Raw genomic sequence first — 17,581 nt, forward strand, 5'->3', positions numbered from 1 at the left:
AAAAATAACAATTTTGGTATCGTTGTTACCGTACCGACCTGCAGAAAAAATTTTGTGCGTCATTTATGCTGCATGATTAACGCTGTAAAAAAAAGAAAGAAATCTATGGCAGAATTAATGCGTTTTCTCTCCCTGTTATCATAAAAAAAATAATAATAATTTTTACGATATTGTCTATGTACCCAAAAGTGGCACCGATAAAAACTACAGCTCAACACGCAAAAAACAAGCCCTTATACGGCTGCGTCCACGGAAAAATAAAGTTATGGCTTTTGAAAAATAAAGATGGAAAAATACCAAAAAAAAAAAATCGCTTGGTCCTGAACGCCAAAATAGGCCATGTCATTAAGGGGTTAAAGAATATAAAGGCGCAGAGTATGTCTGACGAGTGAAACCGCAGAGCATACAGGTTGTAACCATTGCATACCAATGGAGAACTAAGAGGTGGAAACCACAGGCAATATGTTTTTGCAGCTTTGTGAAACAGGTGATAACATTGTATTGCAAAATTACATATAATTGCCTTATGAAGCATATAACTCACCCTGAATCACTAGAAGTACCCCTTTAAAGTGACCTTGAGATTTCCAAGCATTTAAAATATAACTATATGGAAATGGGAAAAGGTTGTTACTACTTTTTAAAATGAATCGCTATACAATGGGATTTCTGAGTAAGGCTGCCTGCACTTGACCGGTTTGAATCTGAAATCCACACCAATTCAAACCAATTACACGTGATTGGACAGCAACATGCCGTTTTCCGCTCGTGGAGGAAAATTGTAGCATGCTTTTTCTTTGTGCGGATGCTTTTTATTGAAGTTAAAGGAGTTGTCCCGCGCCGCAACGTTTTTTGTTTTTTTTGCATAGGCCCCCTGTTCAGCGCAGGACAAACCCAAGGGATGTGTTGAAATTAAAAAAAAAAAAAAAAAATTACTTTCCTGAAACCCCTCTCTGCAACTTCTTCCTTCTTTTCCTCCAAGATGGCCGTCGGGATCTTCACCCACGATGCACCGCGGGTCTTCTCCCATGGTGCACCGTGGGCTCTGTGCGGTCCATTGCCGATTCCAGCCTCCTGATTGGCTGGAATCGGCACACATGACGGGGCGGAGCTACACGATGATGTGTAGAAGGGGGCGGAGCCAGAACGCCACTTGTGCCCGGACAGACCAGAAGGGAGAAGACCCTTCTGCGCAAGCGCGTCTAATCGGGCGATAGGACGCTGAAATTAGACGGCACCATGGAGACGGGGACGCCAGCGCAGGGAAGGTGAGTATATAACTTCTGTATGGCACATATTTAATGCACGATGTATGTTACAAAGTGCATGTATATGGCCGTACAGAAGTGTTTAACTTAACTTGTCATCGCGGGACAACCCCTTTAATGGAAGCCGCCCGACCCACGGCACTTCCGCAGTTAACATTCTGGAAAGGTCGCGGATTGCACATCATCGCTAGGCAATCACACGTGAAAAGCAAGAGTTTAAAAAAAGAAATCTGTACTGCGCATGTCCGATTGCGAGCCGTGCGGACCATCCGCAGTACAGGAGAAAAGACGAAATAACAGTTATGTGCAGACGCCGGCCGGGCACCGGGTCTGATTCCACTGCAGGCTCCCGCATGCGGAGTCCAACTCGGTCGTGTGTAGGCGGCCTAAAGGGGTTGTCTCACAATAACCTGTTGCTTGTACTCAAAATAGGTGACAAGTCTGACTGCTAGGACCACCACCAAACACTGGAATGGGGTTTTGAGTCTCCCGATATGAATGGAGCAGCGGTCATGTGTACACACTACTGCACCAATCATCTTTATGGGACTGCCAGAGATAGCCGAGTGGTGTAGTCTGTCTCAGGTAGTCGTGTAGAGATGAATGGATTATCACTGCGCATATGTGACCACTGCTCCTTTTATGCAGAGACATCCGGGCCCTGGGCAGATGCTTATCCCCTAGCCTGTGAATAGGTGGTAAGTTTTTTTGGTGAGAACTCCTATTAAAAAAATAAATAAATAAAACGGCAGCTGCTCACTTGACAAATTTTTGAAGAAAATTTCAATAGACAGCATTTATTTTTTCTTGAGAGTTAAAAAAATTAGTAAAGAATGTAAGTTATTTAACAATGTTAGACAGATTAGGGCCCGTCAAATCATGGGCAGGTATGCCTATCGGGTATAAGTGTCTGTAGGAGATATTCTGTCTGTAGGAACATTTATAAGAGTGGTGAGACAGTGCTGAAACTTGGTGGAGGGAAGAAAGTAAGGGATAGTAACCAGATGGAGAGCATTGCCTGGGAAGTCCTTACTAATTCCAGGAAGCATGATCAAGGTTACCACCAGCATTAAAAATCTTCCCATAAGGTATATACTTACATTGGTTGCATTGTGTTGTTCAGGCTTAAAAGGGTTGTCCACGTTGGTTTAACCGTAAACGCCTTACCCATGCACTAAAATAAAAAACAGTTATATACTGAACTCTCCCCGCTGTGTCCTGTGGCCCCTCATGAGGTCTTCGCTGTGACATCCTGCAAATCAGGCAGGACTGCAGCCTGTAAACATATAGGTGTAGAGGAATGAGCGCTGACGGTTATATCATTGTTATCTTAGTGCCGAAGAAAGGAGTTTTACAGATGAGCTGTCACTGGGACGAGCTCTTTAATATAAATATATATCTTTCCCATGCAAAACTGAGAATTGAGCTTACAGTTAAGAATTGCCTGTGCGTTGTGCATATTATTTTTTTCCTTTTGATCTCTTTTAGAAGCGGACGACTCTGAGGAAACACAGTGTAAGGTGAATGTCAATATATTTTACATCCAGTTAATAATAAAAAGGTGTTTCTCATTTAGGTTCTACTCTGCATGTAGCACTAGCAATGCTATCCGCTACAACCACTGGAGCCTGTTTAGATGGTCACAAGTAGAAAACGAATACATTTCATGAAGTAATATTGGGCTATTTCAATAGAAGAGAGGAGATTCTGTTCCCCTATATATCTGTAACACAATATCAGAATAGGCAGCATGTAAGACATAGAGCAGTACTGGGTGTATTGTAAATATGAATCTAACACTAGGCTGAGACCATAAAACACTTGCCAGAAGCTACCACAGCTTGTCTTTGTGTCTCCGTGTTAATGGGCGTCATGTCTCTGCTGCCCCCCCCCCCCTTCCTGCATAGAAGAATATGGACTTTAATCTGATCCATCATTGAAGATGATAATGTGTCTTCATCTCTGCCTCACTGGAGATCTATTGTACCTGGGAATTGAGAGAGTATGATCAGTGTATGGGGAAGCAGAAGGGGCTGCTAACTGGAGAATTGAAGCATTTTTCTCTCCTTCTGTTACAAAGTGCTTTTTTATATCTTTGCTTGTACTATTGATGTATGCAGTTTGTTGAAACCACAATACCCATTTAAAGGCCCGTTTACACGGGACAAGTGAAAACTTTCCCAACAGCACATCCCTGTGTCTTCTCGCTCCCGCCCTATTACACAGGAGCGAGTATCGCTGGATTGCTTACAGCGTGGCTAACAGAGAGGCCTGGGGGCTTGGTGAGCGTTCTCCCCCCGCCCGCCTTAATTCACTGTAAGCAGCGGTCGTTGATAATTGAACGACTGTTTACACTGAACGGCTAGTCGTTCGGTTTTTAAGCATGCAGAAACTGGTGTAGGGACATTTTTAAATAATAAATAATAATAATAATATAACAATCTTTATTTGTATAGCGCCAACTTATTCCACAGCGCTTTCAGGCATAGATAAATGCAAAACAATACAACAATTGCAACAATTAAAATGTGAGATACATTGGGTTAGACACAAATGGGTTGAGGGTGGTACAGGAGGTGCAGGGGTTGGGGAACACAGGCAATAGGAAATTTCATGTACAGATCATTTATTAGAAGGCAAACAGGGTGGGGCACCATAGGGAGGGGCGAGGACTAGGTCAGGAGATTTGGTATGCTTCCCTGAAGAGGTGCGTTTTTAAGGCACGTCTGAAGTTTCGTGCATCGGGAATTGTCCGGATGCCTTGGGGTAGAGCATTCCAGAGGATGGGTGCTGCTCTGGTGAAGTCCTGTAGATGAGCATGTGAGGTTCGTATTACAGGGGTGTTTAGTCTGAGTGTGTTAGCAGATCGGAGTGAGTGCGCTGGGTGGTGTACTGACAGTAGGGAGATTATGTATGGTGGCGCAGCGCCATGCAGAGCTTTGTGAGTGAGGTAGAGGAGTTTAAATTTAGTTCTGCAGTGGATGGGCAGCCAATGCAGCGACTGGCATAGTGCAGAGGCGTCTGAGTAACAGCCAGATAGAAAAATGAGTCTAGCTGCTGCATTTAGTATGGATTGGAGTGGAGCTAATCTAGTGCGGGGGAGGCCAATGAGTAGCGAGTTGCAGTAGTCAAGCCGGGAGGGGATGAGGGCAACCACGAGCGTCTTTAGCGTGTCCGTGGTTAGAAATGGACGTCTTTTAGCAATATTTCTGAGATGCATGTGGCATGTTTGGGCCAGAGATTGGATATGGGGGGCAAAGGAGAAGTCAAAGTCCAGTGTGACCTCAAGGCATCGGGCATGCCGTCTGGGGCTTATGATGGTGCCAGACACTGGAATAGAGATGTTGAGGGGAGGTCGGTTAGAAGGTGGAAAGACAAGGAGGTCAGTTTTAGAGAGGTTTAGTTTGAGAAAAAGGGAGGACATAGTGTTAGAGACAGCGGACAGACAGTCGGTGATATTTTGGAGGAATGGTCCAGAGATCCCACGAGAGGAGGTGTATAGTTGGTTGTCGTCAGCGTAGAGATGGTTTTGGAGGCCAAATTTGTGGATGGTTTGTCCAATTGGGGCAGTATAGATAGAGAAGAGAAGGGGACCAAGGACCGAGCTCTGGGGTACCCCAACAGCGAGAGGAAGTAGAGCAGAGATAGAACCAGCAAAGGAAACACTGAAAGAGCGGTCAGAGAGGTAGGAAGAGAACCAGGAGAGAGCAGTATCCTTTAGACCAATAGAGCGGAGCATAGTGAGAAGGAGATTATGGTCGACAGTGTCAAATGCAGCAGACAGGTCAAGGAGGATTAGTAGGGAGTAATTACCTCTCGACTTTGCAGTCATCAGGTCATTTGTTACTTTTGTAAGGGCAGTTTCGGTCGAGTGTAGAGAGCGGAAACCAGACTGGAGGGAGTCGAGGAGCGAGTTGTCAGAGAGAAAGCGAGTAAGGCGGGAGTAGACCAGGCGTTCCAGTAATTTGGTGATGAAAAGGAGGTTTGAGACGGGTCGGTAGTTGGCAGCATCAGTTGGGTCCAGGGTTGGTTTTTTTAAGCAGAGGGGATATAATGGAGTGTTTGAATGAGGAGAGAAAAGTGCCAGAGGTTAGGGAGAGGTTGCAGATTGTAGTGAGGTGAGTAATGAGAGCTGGGGAAAGGGACTGGAGGAGGTGAGAGGGGAGAGGGTCGCTAGCGCAGGTGGTGGGGCGGGCAGCAGAAAGGAGCCTGGAGACTTCTTCCTCTGTCGTTGGTTCTAGCGTAGTGAGTAGGTGCTGGATGCAGTGCTGATCAAACTGGGATCGGGGCTAACCATGCAGCTTACAGAGATTCCTTTTCGAATGTTGTCTTTTTTTTTTTGTTTTTTTTCTTCTTTGAAATAGGCAGCTAGTTCTCCAGCAGTCAGGTCTGTCGCAGGGGCCTATTCTTTGGGGCTGAGGAGGGAGTGAAAGGTCTCAAAGAGTTGTTTGGGGTTGTGGGATAGTGAGGAGACAAGGGAGGTGAAATAAACTTGTTTGGCATGGTGAAGGGCTAGGTTAAAAGTTTTCAGCATGAATTTGAAGTGGAGGAAGTCTGCCGGCAACTTTGACTTTCTCCACAGCCGCTCGGCGCACCTAGAGCACTGCCGGATGAAGCGCGTTTGGCACGTGAGCCAGGGTTGCCGTGGTCTGCGTTTGACGGCTCGCGTCACGAGCGGTGCCACTTCATCCAGGGCACGGCTTAGGGTGGTGTGGTAGTATTCGGCTGCCAGGTTAGGGCAGGGGAGGCGAGAGATAGGGGATAGGGAGGACTGAATAGTTTCGGCAAACTGTTTAGTGCGGACAGACTGGAGGTTCCTAGAGGTGCGATAGATAGGAGGGTCAGGAGAGATGCTAGGGTGCCAGATGGAGAAAGAGAGAAGGTTGTGATCTGAGAGTGGAAGTGGTGAGTTAGTAAAGTGAGAAGCAGAGCAGAGACGGAGGAAAACTAAATCGAGAGTGTTACCATCTCTATGAGTGGGGGAGTCAGAGATTAGCGATAAGCCAAGGGAGGAGGTAAGTGTTAAAAGCCGGGAGGCAGATGAGGAGCTAGAGTCGTTAGTAGGGATGTTGAAATCACCAAGGATGAGGGTTGGGATTTCACAGGATAGGAAGTGGGGGAGCCAGGCAGCAAAGTGGTCTAGGAACAGGCGGATGGGACCGGGGGGGGGGGGGGTGCGGTAAATAACTGCGACAGGCAGAGGCAGTGGGCGGAAGAGTCGCAGGGTGTGGACTTCGAAGGAGTGGAAGGTAAGCGAAGGGAGCTGAGGGAATGACCTGGAAGGTACAGTTTGGGGAGAGGATGATGCCTACCCCTCCGCCGCGTCTGTCATCCGATCTGGGGGTGTGGGAGAACTGCAGGCCATCATAGGACAATGCAGCGGGGGAGGTGGAATCGGACTGCTGTATCCAGGTTTCCGTGAGGGCGAGCAAGTTCAAGCGTTTACTGGTGAAGAGGTCATGGATAGTTGGGAGTTTGTTACATGCAGATTAAGAGTTCCATAGGGCACATTTGAATGGGGCAGGGGCGGGGCATTTTGGTAGAGAACAGTACGGGGTGGTTCTGGGTTGGGGGATATGTCCCCTGCAGCTAGGAGTAGCAGGGTAACAAGGGTGAGTGCATGGCTAGGGGATTTGTGTGGGTGGCTGAGGTGTTTCTTTGCAGTATTGGGGGGTTGAAGGCGTCTTAGGAAGTTGAACAGTGCATGGGAGCCATACATAGGTGAGGAGAGGAGGGAGGGGCTGATGTGGATGGAGTGTTTTGGGGCTGGGCGTTGGAAGAAAGTGTTAAGGCTTGAAAAGAAGATAGTGAAGGAGATCAGTGCAAAGAGGAGAGTATTTTCCTCCAGGCTGTGGACAGTTGTGCATGTTACCTGTCTCCTGCTCTGTCCATTTGCGCTGTATAACTGCATCATTCGACAACATCAAACACTTGTTGCTGGACACTTAGTGCTGGAGACATCAGGTGAGGCAGCCTCTGGTGAGGCATTGGAGGAGAGCATTGGCTTTAAAGTTCTGGCTACAGGACTTTAGCTGGGAGTGGCTTGTTAAATTTCACTAGTCAACCAGCTGACCCACCTTTAGATGGCTAATGAACAAGATGGGGGGGGGGGGCTTTATTGCCCTCTTACAAAAACAGTGTCCAGCAACACTAAGATCAGACAGGGAGAAAGCTATTTGGGGGAGGTGATGAGAAAAAGACATATAGTACAAATAGAGTCAATTCAATTTATATGAATCAATGGGACATACCATTGCGCACAGATTATGACAAATTTAAAAGGTATCACAGCAGATTCAGTGGATTTAAAGGACAATTGGCCGTAAAAATCCATCATATTAAAAAATGCATAGAATGGGATTAGCCACCACTGCACACGCAGAGTTGTTTAGGTCATCAGTCCTTCGTCATGGCCATTCGTGATGTCTCAAAACATGTTGGCGTGTGCAGTAGTGGCTTCATTTGTGTATGGACCTTTTAATATGAGTGTCTAATAATGAGGATTTCGGTTTACAAGGTGTCTGGTGTGCGATTGTCATTGCTCATTTGTCTTGGAATTGAGCTCACCCTTTTTCTGTGCACATGACCTCCTTTTACACCTAGGTGTGCTAATCTTACCTTTATTTGTAAGAGGCACACTTTTGGGTGCTTTTAATGCTCAATTTGTAATGAACATTGAGTGGACCATCATATGGTACCTAGGGGAAGTATTTTCTTTCCAATGATTTTTATTGGTATTTTCATAAACCTAACATACAGGTGTAATTATGGTTGTGGGCATCCTTATTAATTGCACAGAATATGACATTCATTCTTAGGCCTTATTCACACGAGTGTATTTCAGCCGATGTTTTCACTGCCGGACGATATAAGCTACCATCTGTTACATAGCATTCCAATGCATCAGATCACACAGGCGTATTCGAGTGGTGTAAAAGCCCCCCGACAGGCACATTCACGCCGAGCAGGAAAGATAGTCCTGGAATTATCTTCCTGGCCGGACTACGGCCGCTGCCATAGACTCCTATGAGAGCCAATTACAGCCGCCGGAGAAGGGAGGTGGGAGGGCGTTTAGCAGCAGGACTGCTAAACTCCCTCCCTCATCTCTTCCCCTCCCTACCCCTTTGCACTGTTTACAATAGGAGGCGGTGGGGTGGAGTTAGGCACTGCTCTGTCCCACCCCTGGACATTGCAAACAGCTGCAAGGGGCGGAGAGGGGGTGGGAGCTCAGCACACTAGCTCCCGTACCTCCTCCTCACCTTCCAGAAAGCCGGTTAGGGGGAAGGAAGAGGGAGACAGCTTAGCAGAGCTGCACTGTCTCCCCCTGTCTGATGGCATATACGCCGAGCCCGTGCATCAGATAATAGTGTATATCAACCAGCCGTGAAACCGTCGGACGATATACGCTCGTGTGAATAAGCCTTTATACAGCATGTGGTCCAAGTATGCCCAATTTTTATCTAAGTTTCACTGTAACCTGTAATGTTTGGATTGTTTTATTGTGTTTTTACCCGTAGAAAACATCATGTGGTGGAAAATTTCAAGATCTTAAAGGGGTTGTCTCGCGCCGAAACGGGGGGTTTTTTTTTTTCAACAGCCCCCCTCGTTCGGCGCGAGACAAACCCGATACAGGGACCTAAAAAAAAATCCGCACAGCGCTTACCTGAATCCCCGCGCTCCGGTGACTTCTTACTTACCGGCTGAAGATGGCTGCCGGGATCTTCTCCCTCGGTGGACCGCAGGGCTTCTGTGCAGTCCATTGCCGATTCCAGCCTCCTGATTGGCTGGAATCGGCACGTGACGGGGCGGAGCTACACGGAGCCGCTCTCCTGCACGAGCGGCCCCATTGAGAAAAGAAGAAGACCCGGACTGCGCAAGCGCGTCTAATCTGGCGATTAGATGCTGAAACTTAGACGGCACCATGGAGACAAGGACGCTAGCAACGGAACAGGTAAGTGAATAACTTCTGATAACTTCTGTATGGCTCATAATTAATGCACAATGTACATTACAAAGTGCATTAATATGGCCATACAGAAGTGTATAGACCCACTTGCTTTCGCGGGACAACCCCTTTAAGATCCCTTGTGATAAACCAGAAACAAAATCCTCACAGCATTCAAAAAAGAAATTGTCTACCACTTCAAAAGTAAGTATTTTGTATTTAAAATTGTTATGGAAGCCGTTAAAAAAGCAATGAGCGACCGCAGGAGACGTAGCGCGCAGCAGAGTAGTGCCTGCCCGCCATCCCGAGCAGCATTCCTGGGTTCACGATGAACCTGGCCCGGCAGAACATGGAGACCAGGGCCACACAGCTCGCTTGCTAATTTCACCTCATTAGCAGTTGGTGTCAAATTTGTCAACAAGTTCTTCTCTCTGCCTTCTGTGGATAAGCTGGAGCAAATATATGAATGCCCCGAAACAAAAGACGTTTGCATTGTGGAATGGCTCTTTTTTTGTAGTCCGCTATTGTCTATCTCAGAGCACCTGGAAAACTTAAAGTATGTCATTTTAAGAACTGAGATCTGCAACTACGGCTATTCTAACACCATTATATAAGTAAAACTAAACAGAGACCGATTGTATGTTCGGAAGAATATCTCTACATGCACAACATATGAGACATGAAAGTTCTACACACTATCTGAGAAGCACACCCCAACCTTTTAGGCCTCTGCACCCTGTCCATTAATGGAGATAACTGCTACCTAGCCTATTCTGGGAGCGCCACCATCGGAGAAGTCCAGGTCTTTGTCACTGTTAACATGAGAGCTGAGAATATGATCCCGGCCCACAACAGCCCTCTGGCGCCATGAACATTTGATGCGAGTGGCACAAAACTGGCAACAGCTTCAGAAAAGGGCACAGTTATCCATATTTTTTCCATTCAAGGTCAGTAGTAGAGATGAGCGAGCATACTCAGTAAGGTGATCTACTCGATAGATCATCGCCTTTCTCGAGTAACTGCTGGCTCGTCCCTGAAGATTCGGAGGGGGGTTTGGGGGCACAACTCTGCCCCCCCTGAATCTTCAGGGACGATGCAGCAGATACTCGAACAAGGTGATGCTCTCTCTCGTAAATCGCCTATGTGTGCTCAGGTGAAGAATAAAAAGGTGTGCGACAATATTTTCACTGGCATTCAGCAAGGTTGGTGCGTTTCTTTCTGCTCAAGTGACAGAGACTCTACATATATTCAAGTTGGAGATGGTTAAAAAAAAAGCCTGCAGAAGAACCTAACAGCTGGACCGGTTACTTCGGAAACCTCATTATGGCTTCCACCTTCTCAAGTATTTAAAAAGTTTACCCAGGGTCAAGCTTTTGCCACCATTCGATTGCCTTTCTGCGGTCACAGATTCGTCAGGAAGTACTACCCCCAATTTCCAATTCCGCTCCCCTTCTTACTCTAAACTGAAAACTCCATGCAATTTGGCTTTTTAACACTTTCCAATCCAATTTGTATCCTGGTTTTCCTAGGAGGCTTACTCTTTTTCTGCCATTATACAACAGCGCTATCTGCTGGCTAAAGCCAGTACTGCATGAGGTGACACGTTGGCTACGCTCCGACAGCAGAGAGACTAGCAGTATACAGTAAGAGAACCCCGACAGACGTCTTCCAACTTCGGAGCTGTACAGCCTTAAATCATAATGTCTTCAGACGTCAGACAGTTGACTGGAAAAGGTTAAAGTTGGGTAGGCCACAGCTTTATTAACTTTAAGAATTTTAACTTTCTATAAAACGTTTAACCTTTTCTATGCTTAAGAATTCCGGATTTTTCTTGAATCTGAAAAGGCGCCCGCAAACCACCCTTCTTCTGTTAGCATTGTTGGGATAGAAAGAACTTCAGCCATGAAGGATGTAGCATACCCCTATGCAGCACTCCGCTCCACCGCACCTGCCAGCAGTAACGCTGCCTCCAAGCCATCCTGCAAACCTGACAGAAAAATATCCAAACCAGTGTCATTCCGATGAACGCCATACTTCCACAAGACATCCCAATCCTTCCCCTCTAACTAACAATGCCTCACTGCTATCTCTCCCAATGATTGAACGAACTTCGATGCCTTCGCATTTGCCACTTTTCTTACCCTATCTATTGCCTCTGGGTTTCTTGCTCTTCTTCATACCCTTTTTGCTACTATGTCGGACCACACCAACACTTTTATTTATTTATTTTTTTAAACCGTATCGGAATCGCAATATATCTTGCTTCATAAGCACCAGCAATTCTCCCAACTTGACACTTCCCAGTTCATTACCACCAGCGTGAATAAGCAGGATCACTCTAATACCGTGCCAGTGAACAATCACACCATCCCAAGTCTCTTCCGACTGACCGCACCACCGCTCTTCTTCCAGCCCAATGCATGTATGAGTGCCCAACTATCCACACATGCCACGCAACTGCAGCTGCAACATAATAACCAAAAGGAATAACCATATCGAAACATAAACCAACTGTAACACACAGCTACCCAACTAAAACAACCTTACAACACCATTAAGTCCGGCCATGCGTACAACCTATACACCTCTTATTTCCATCTCCTCAACCTTTTTACCTGCGTTCCATCTCTCCAACCTCTTCCGCGTTCACCCCACAAGCATCTGTCATTGTAGTTGCTTCGATCCTGAAGCAATGTGTCTCGAACACTTTTGGATTGAATTCCAGCTTCCTCAAAGATAACCGAAAGACCGCTGCAAATTGGAAGCGTGCCAACGGCAGACCGAAGCGTGCACTAAGAACTGGTCGCTTTCTATGCTGGATCAAATATCTAACTACTAAACCAACTAGGCATTATTCAGAGTTCAACACATTGATAGACAGCCACTTGCCTCTTCTATATATATCAGTCTTCGCCTTTGTCACGCATACTTTCAAAACACTGTTTGCCACAACTACGTCCTTGCACCTCAAACCACCCAATTTAGACTTGCTAGCCAGAACCAATTCACTAATCCTAAGTGGCCCCAAAAAACGCAAGCGCAAACCCAACCCTAAACAACGTTTCGGATTCATGACCACGTTTCCTTTAAAACTTCCGAAATCCGACCTAACAGAGATAAGGTGATGGGGCGGTGGGTGTCGACCCGCCACCACTCCTTCTTCCATCCCTTCACGATTTTTCCACAAACGGATTCCTTAGCCACATCTGGCGTTCTGTGCAAGCACAGTGAAAATGCAACGCCCAACAGATATTTTTTCGCAACATGCACCGCAACCCTTCTTTCCCGCAAACATGCCCAACGTGACTGCCCGAGCCCGTTTCTTTTCCAGAAAAAACCCTCCTGCAGAGAACAACCACAATGGCCAAATAGCACGGGAGGTTCGCCATGTACTTTCCGATACTGATGCATGAACCAGCTTCAGCAGTTCTCCTCTGCTATCTCCCATAAGAAAGAAGGGCAGCGTACCCCCCTCGACATCCACCGTCGGGTGAAGATCCCTAAATGTCACCATCTCAAAATGAGAGAGTGCATCAGCCACTCCATTTTGACACCCTGGGACATGTTTTTCCTGAAACCGCACGTTGAATTGCAAGCATTTGAACAACGCTAAAACCAGGGGGGAGCGAAGACTAGGATTGCTTATTTATCACCTGAACCACCGATGCATTATCGGACCAAAAACATATCCTCTGATCCGCCAATTCTGAGCCCCACACTTTAAACACCACCACAATGGGAAAAAACTCTTGCACCGCTATATTAGTCAACTGCCTGCCTATCCAACTCCTTGGATAGACGATCTGCACCAATGGTTACCAAAAATAACCCCAAAACTGACAGCTCCCGATGCATCTGAGCTCAAACTGAGCTCAACACTGAATAATTCTTTTTGGCACATGACCTGCCCATTAAACAATTGCAGAAAATCCTTCTATATATGGATATCGGCCCAAACGACCCGCATTACGCGCACAAAGTGATGCCGTTCTTTTGCTCCCACCATCACTACAGAAAGCCTTCTTGAAAATGTCCGACCCATCGGTATTACTTTTACAAGCAAAATTCTGTAGCTCCAGGAGCACCTGTATCTGATGTAACGTCACTCTATTGCAGCCGCTCACTGTCTCAACCATTTGTCTCAAGCGTGCATTCTTTTTCACCGGCAACCGAAAAACCATCTTCACCAGATCTATCTCAATACCCAGAAAAGCTAAACACAAGACCTGGTCCACCGTCTTCTCTTCTGAGAGAGGAGCGCTAGAATGACTCATCTGCTTGTGAAAAGACTTCAATAAAAACTTGCAAATTCTTTTGTCAATACAAAATCTTCCGGCGTATCGCCTCCTGCTTTGCATTGATGCATGCTGCTCATGCCTGCGCCCAGCCGAAGCGCCCTGAAAACTTTTGTTCCAGCGACCTCCGGGCGAGCCCAAGTTGACTTGACTCAAGCTCACGCCTCTGATGCTGGACCTACCCATCGCCCAAAGATTCAGAAGATGACGGCGAGGAACGATGGCACCCTTTGCGGTAAGGCTAACCCAAATGCCTGCTCAGCCCACCACTGCTACCCTCCCTGGGCACATGTATTCTCCTGCACCTGTCCTCAACCCGCTGATGATGCCGTCCTAATACGGCAAAGGAAGAAGATATACTGTGCTCTCTCAAAAGCCGGTCTCACGCCCAATGCCTATACTTTAAGAAAGGCTGCCTGCCATCACTATGCCTGCTACTATCCCCTACTATCTGAAACCCCCACGCTCCCCCCTTTTCCCGTCACTAACCGTGGTGCACCTGACACCCTGGCTACGATCTCTTATGTCATGGCACCCACTGCACTGTGGCCCTGCTTCCTTCACAACTCCCTCTGTACCACAGCCTGCAAGTCACTTTGGTGCGGCCTTTCTGCCTCCTGCTCCCCGCGTGCGATCTTTAAACAGTTTCCCCTTTGCTCTCAAGCCGCTCACTTTTTCATCTCCCGCCCCTTAACCTGCCTAATATCTCTGCTGTCTGTCCCTGAGCTCACCATCTCATTGCTCCCGCCCCCCTCACCTGCTACCTCTGTCGGCTCGCTGCTGCCGAGTCACGATGCTGGACAGCCACATGGTGCCGCCTACCCCTGCCAAACATCCTCTTGAGTTTGCCTGCTCCCCCCCTCCTTCTCTTGCCTCTGCCAACGGATCCTGCTTCCTTGTGCACCTGCACGTTCCTCCGCTTCTCACCAGCCAGTGCTGCCGCCGTAGTTTCCTTCCTCCTGCTGCACGGCCGGGCTGGGGCTGAGTTGCGCTGGTGGGTTTCGTCGCTGTTGAGACATACACCTCGTGGCTCTTCCATCCACCTCTGGCTGCTCCTGCTCCCCCCCCCCCCCCACCGCCCCCACTGTCTTCGTCATCATGCAAGTTTCCAGAAGCTGCTGCAGCCACCCGGTGCCGTACTACTGCACCATCTCCCGAATCTTCTCCGTAAGTCTTCCATCGCTTCTTGTATTTTCACGTCCTCTTCCACTGTCTTCAACTCGATCTGCTCCAACTGCTGTCCTTTTTTTTTCTTCTTTCTCTTTTCTCCCTAGCTCCACCTCTTCCTAATCCTGATTTACATCCTCCTACTACGGGTTGCTGCCCCCTATTCTATCCTCAACCCATCCACCATTCCCTGGCAGCTGCATTAACCATTCTTCTGCCTTCTAATCTGTTTGCTGGCAGTAATTCAGAAGATCTCACAACTTCTAATTGCTGCTGCAGATGGCTACCTGTACGTCTACAACCTTGACCCACAAGAGGGAGGGGATTGCACACTAATGAAGCAACACAAGTTTGATGGGAACCTGTCAGTGAGATCTTAGTGTCTGCATCACATGATAGAATGTTTGTTTCAAAGAACTATAGTGCTGCAGCAACAAAAGATGCCTTCTCAACATCACCAACAAGTCATGCTTTTTCTGACTAACTGGGAGCTGTTGGTGGGACGAACTTAGAAGATGACACCCATGCTCTTCGTCCGGATGAAGACAGTGAGAACCCACCCATAGTATTTAGAACTGAGTGAAAATGACTGTATTAGCTGTTCCTAATAGGCACAGAACTATAGGAAGAGATTTCAGGGTCTCTTGTGTTTGCTGTTATGCCCTTATTTTAGGGGTCATGAAAAATTTCAATGCACTTAAAAAGTTCTGCAAAATACAAGTTGGTTATTTTTAACAATGGGAAAAGTTCTGATATTTGCATTTCACTTTCAATGCAATGTTTAGCTATTTTGGTTGCCACAATAAGAGATGGTCTGTTGCTTAGCATGCTGCTTTGTGGCACCCAAATGTAGAAAGACAGAAACTGCTGAATCCATTTAACTTTGTGATCCTTTTAAATCCAGTTCATGTAAAAAATATATATGTCATGTATGTAAAAAAAAAAATGGTATAATCCCTGCCAAGATTTCAAGTCACCTCCTGCCCACAGGATAGGGGATAACATACTAATTAGTGAGGATCTCACTGCTTGGACCCACTTCTATCTCAAGAACAGTGTCTCACGTACGCCTCTTCCTGTCACTGGGAGGGTTGCGTCTTCTCTCGCAGTGATGTCCGAATGAATGGAGCAGTCCCGTTGAAAAGGCCCATTTAGACACAACGATAGTCGCTCAAACGACTTTTGAGCGATCATCGTTGTGTTATTTACAGTGCAAGATGAGCGATCACCTTGCGCTGCCAGCGGAGAATGCAGAAGACAAGCGGAGTGTCCCCGCTTGTCTTCTGCATCCCGCTGTTCCCCTGCTCCGAGCGCAAGGTTGTTATACAGCCGAGCGCTCGGAGCGGAGGATGCAGAAGACAAGCGGGGAGTCCCTGCTTGTCTTCTGTATACAGCTGTTCCCCTGCTCCGAGCGCAAGGCTGTTATACAGGAGTCCCTGCTTGTCTTCTGTATACAGCTGTTTCCCGCAGACAGCTGAGCGCTCCCAACGTAGGATGTAGAATACAAGTGGGGTGTCCCCGCTTGTCTTCTGCATCTAGATGTTTTTTCCACAAAGCGCCTGGCTGTTATACAGCCAAGCGCTCCATGCCAGGTATGGAGAACAGAGCTGGACCCCTCTGTTCTTCATACCCAGCCCATTATCAGGGAGCGGGATACAGCTGAAACCATAATATCAGCTGCATCCTGCCGTGAATCCCTGATAAGGCTCATTGTCGTTTTTCAGCACGCTGAAAGACAACGATGAGCGACGGGAGAACGAAAACTGCTAGATGTAAATGCAGTTACACACAATGATTATCGCTCAAAAGACGGCTTTTGAGCGATAATCTTTGTGTCTAAATGGGCCTTAAGTGAATGGCGCATTTGCACGATTAGCACTTTGTTCAGTCTCCTCCTCAGTGCAGGGGTGCAGTAACCGGGCAGTGGGGAGAATATAGGAACACGGGACTCTCGTTCTTGAGATCAGCAGAGTCTCATAGGTGAGAATCCCCCCAATCAAAAGTTATCCCCTATGTTCAAAACGGTATTTGCTGCAGCTCCGTGGTGCAGATGCTGTCTGCGGTTTCTGCAATGCAAATCTGTTCGCGCGCCAACGGCCTAAGGTTTGGGAAAACAGTAGAACATGTAAAAAGTACTTCTAACATATAGGTATAACACAAAAAAAATAATCTTGTTGGAAGAAAAGTATCAAAAGTAATTGCCCACTAGTATTCTAATTAAGAAGCCTCTTTAATGAGTTGATTTGCAGGCTTTTTCTAGATCTTTGTAGAGCAAAATGCAGCCGTTGTTGGTCGCCCTCAGCTTGATATTGATATATTACCGCACTGCTCAATGCTGCCACTTAAGTCCTGAAAAAAATTGATCCTACTGGAGAATGTCTTTAGATTTTATGTGGAGGAGTTGTATACCACACTCAGTGTCTGCCCTGGCCCGAAAGATGTCACCCAGCCAACTTCAATCCTGATCTCATCGACAGATGTAACTATTAGGAGTGGACACAGAAGATGTTTTACATGCACTGGTTCTGCCAGACATGCTGCAGGAGGTCTGTTTTACATGTGCTCTGAGATTTTCAGTCTAAGGATATTGCACTACTGGTGTTGCAATATTGCAGAGAGTATTAATCTCCATCCCATAGAAGTGAATGGAGCGCTGGTCATGCATGCACACTACTGAAAATTTCTCTTGAAGGATATGAGATGCACAGATCTTGCTATCGTAAAGAGGTCCCAGCAGTCAGACCCCCAGGGATACAATATACAGGGGGTGGAAAAAAAGATGGAAACACCTTACGAAATGCATGCCTTAAATTAGATTTCACAATACCACCAGTAAATTTTAACTATATGAAAAAGACGTGTAGAGAGCGATTTTAAGTGGAGGTAATATAACACAGATGCTGCTG

At 46.8% G+C, this 17,581-nt stretch overlaps 1 protein-coding gene and 1 pseudogene across 1 annotated transcript in view; both read left to right on the forward strand.

Annotated features, from left to right (window-relative positions):
• Positions 1–2,918, forward strand: part of LOC136581723 (uncharacterized) — a 63,180-nt gene extending 60,262 nt beyond the window's left edge. Inside the window, exons 11-12 of the mRNA XM_066582347.1 lie at positions 2,757–2,783; positions 2,845–2,918. Of these exons, the coding sequence (XP_066438444.1) occupies positions 2,757–2,783; positions 2,845–2,918 (101 nt within the window). The remainder of the gene's footprint in view (positions 1–2,756; positions 2,784–2,844) is intronic.
• Positions 2,919–9,541: 6,623 nt separating this feature from the next.
• On the forward strand, positions 9,542–15,258 carry LOC136581978 (WD repeat domain phosphoinositide-interacting protein 2-like; annotated as a pseudogene).
• Positions 15,259–17,581: the final 2,323 nt, after the last annotated feature.

Source organism: Eleutherodactylus coqui, chromosome 11, assembly GCF_035609145.1.
Source record: "Eleutherodactylus coqui strain aEleCoq1 chromosome 11, aEleCoq1.hap1, whole genome shotgun sequence".
NCBI lineage: Eukaryota > Metazoa > Chordata > Amphibia > Anura > Eleutherodactylidae > Eleutherodactylus > Eleutherodactylus coqui.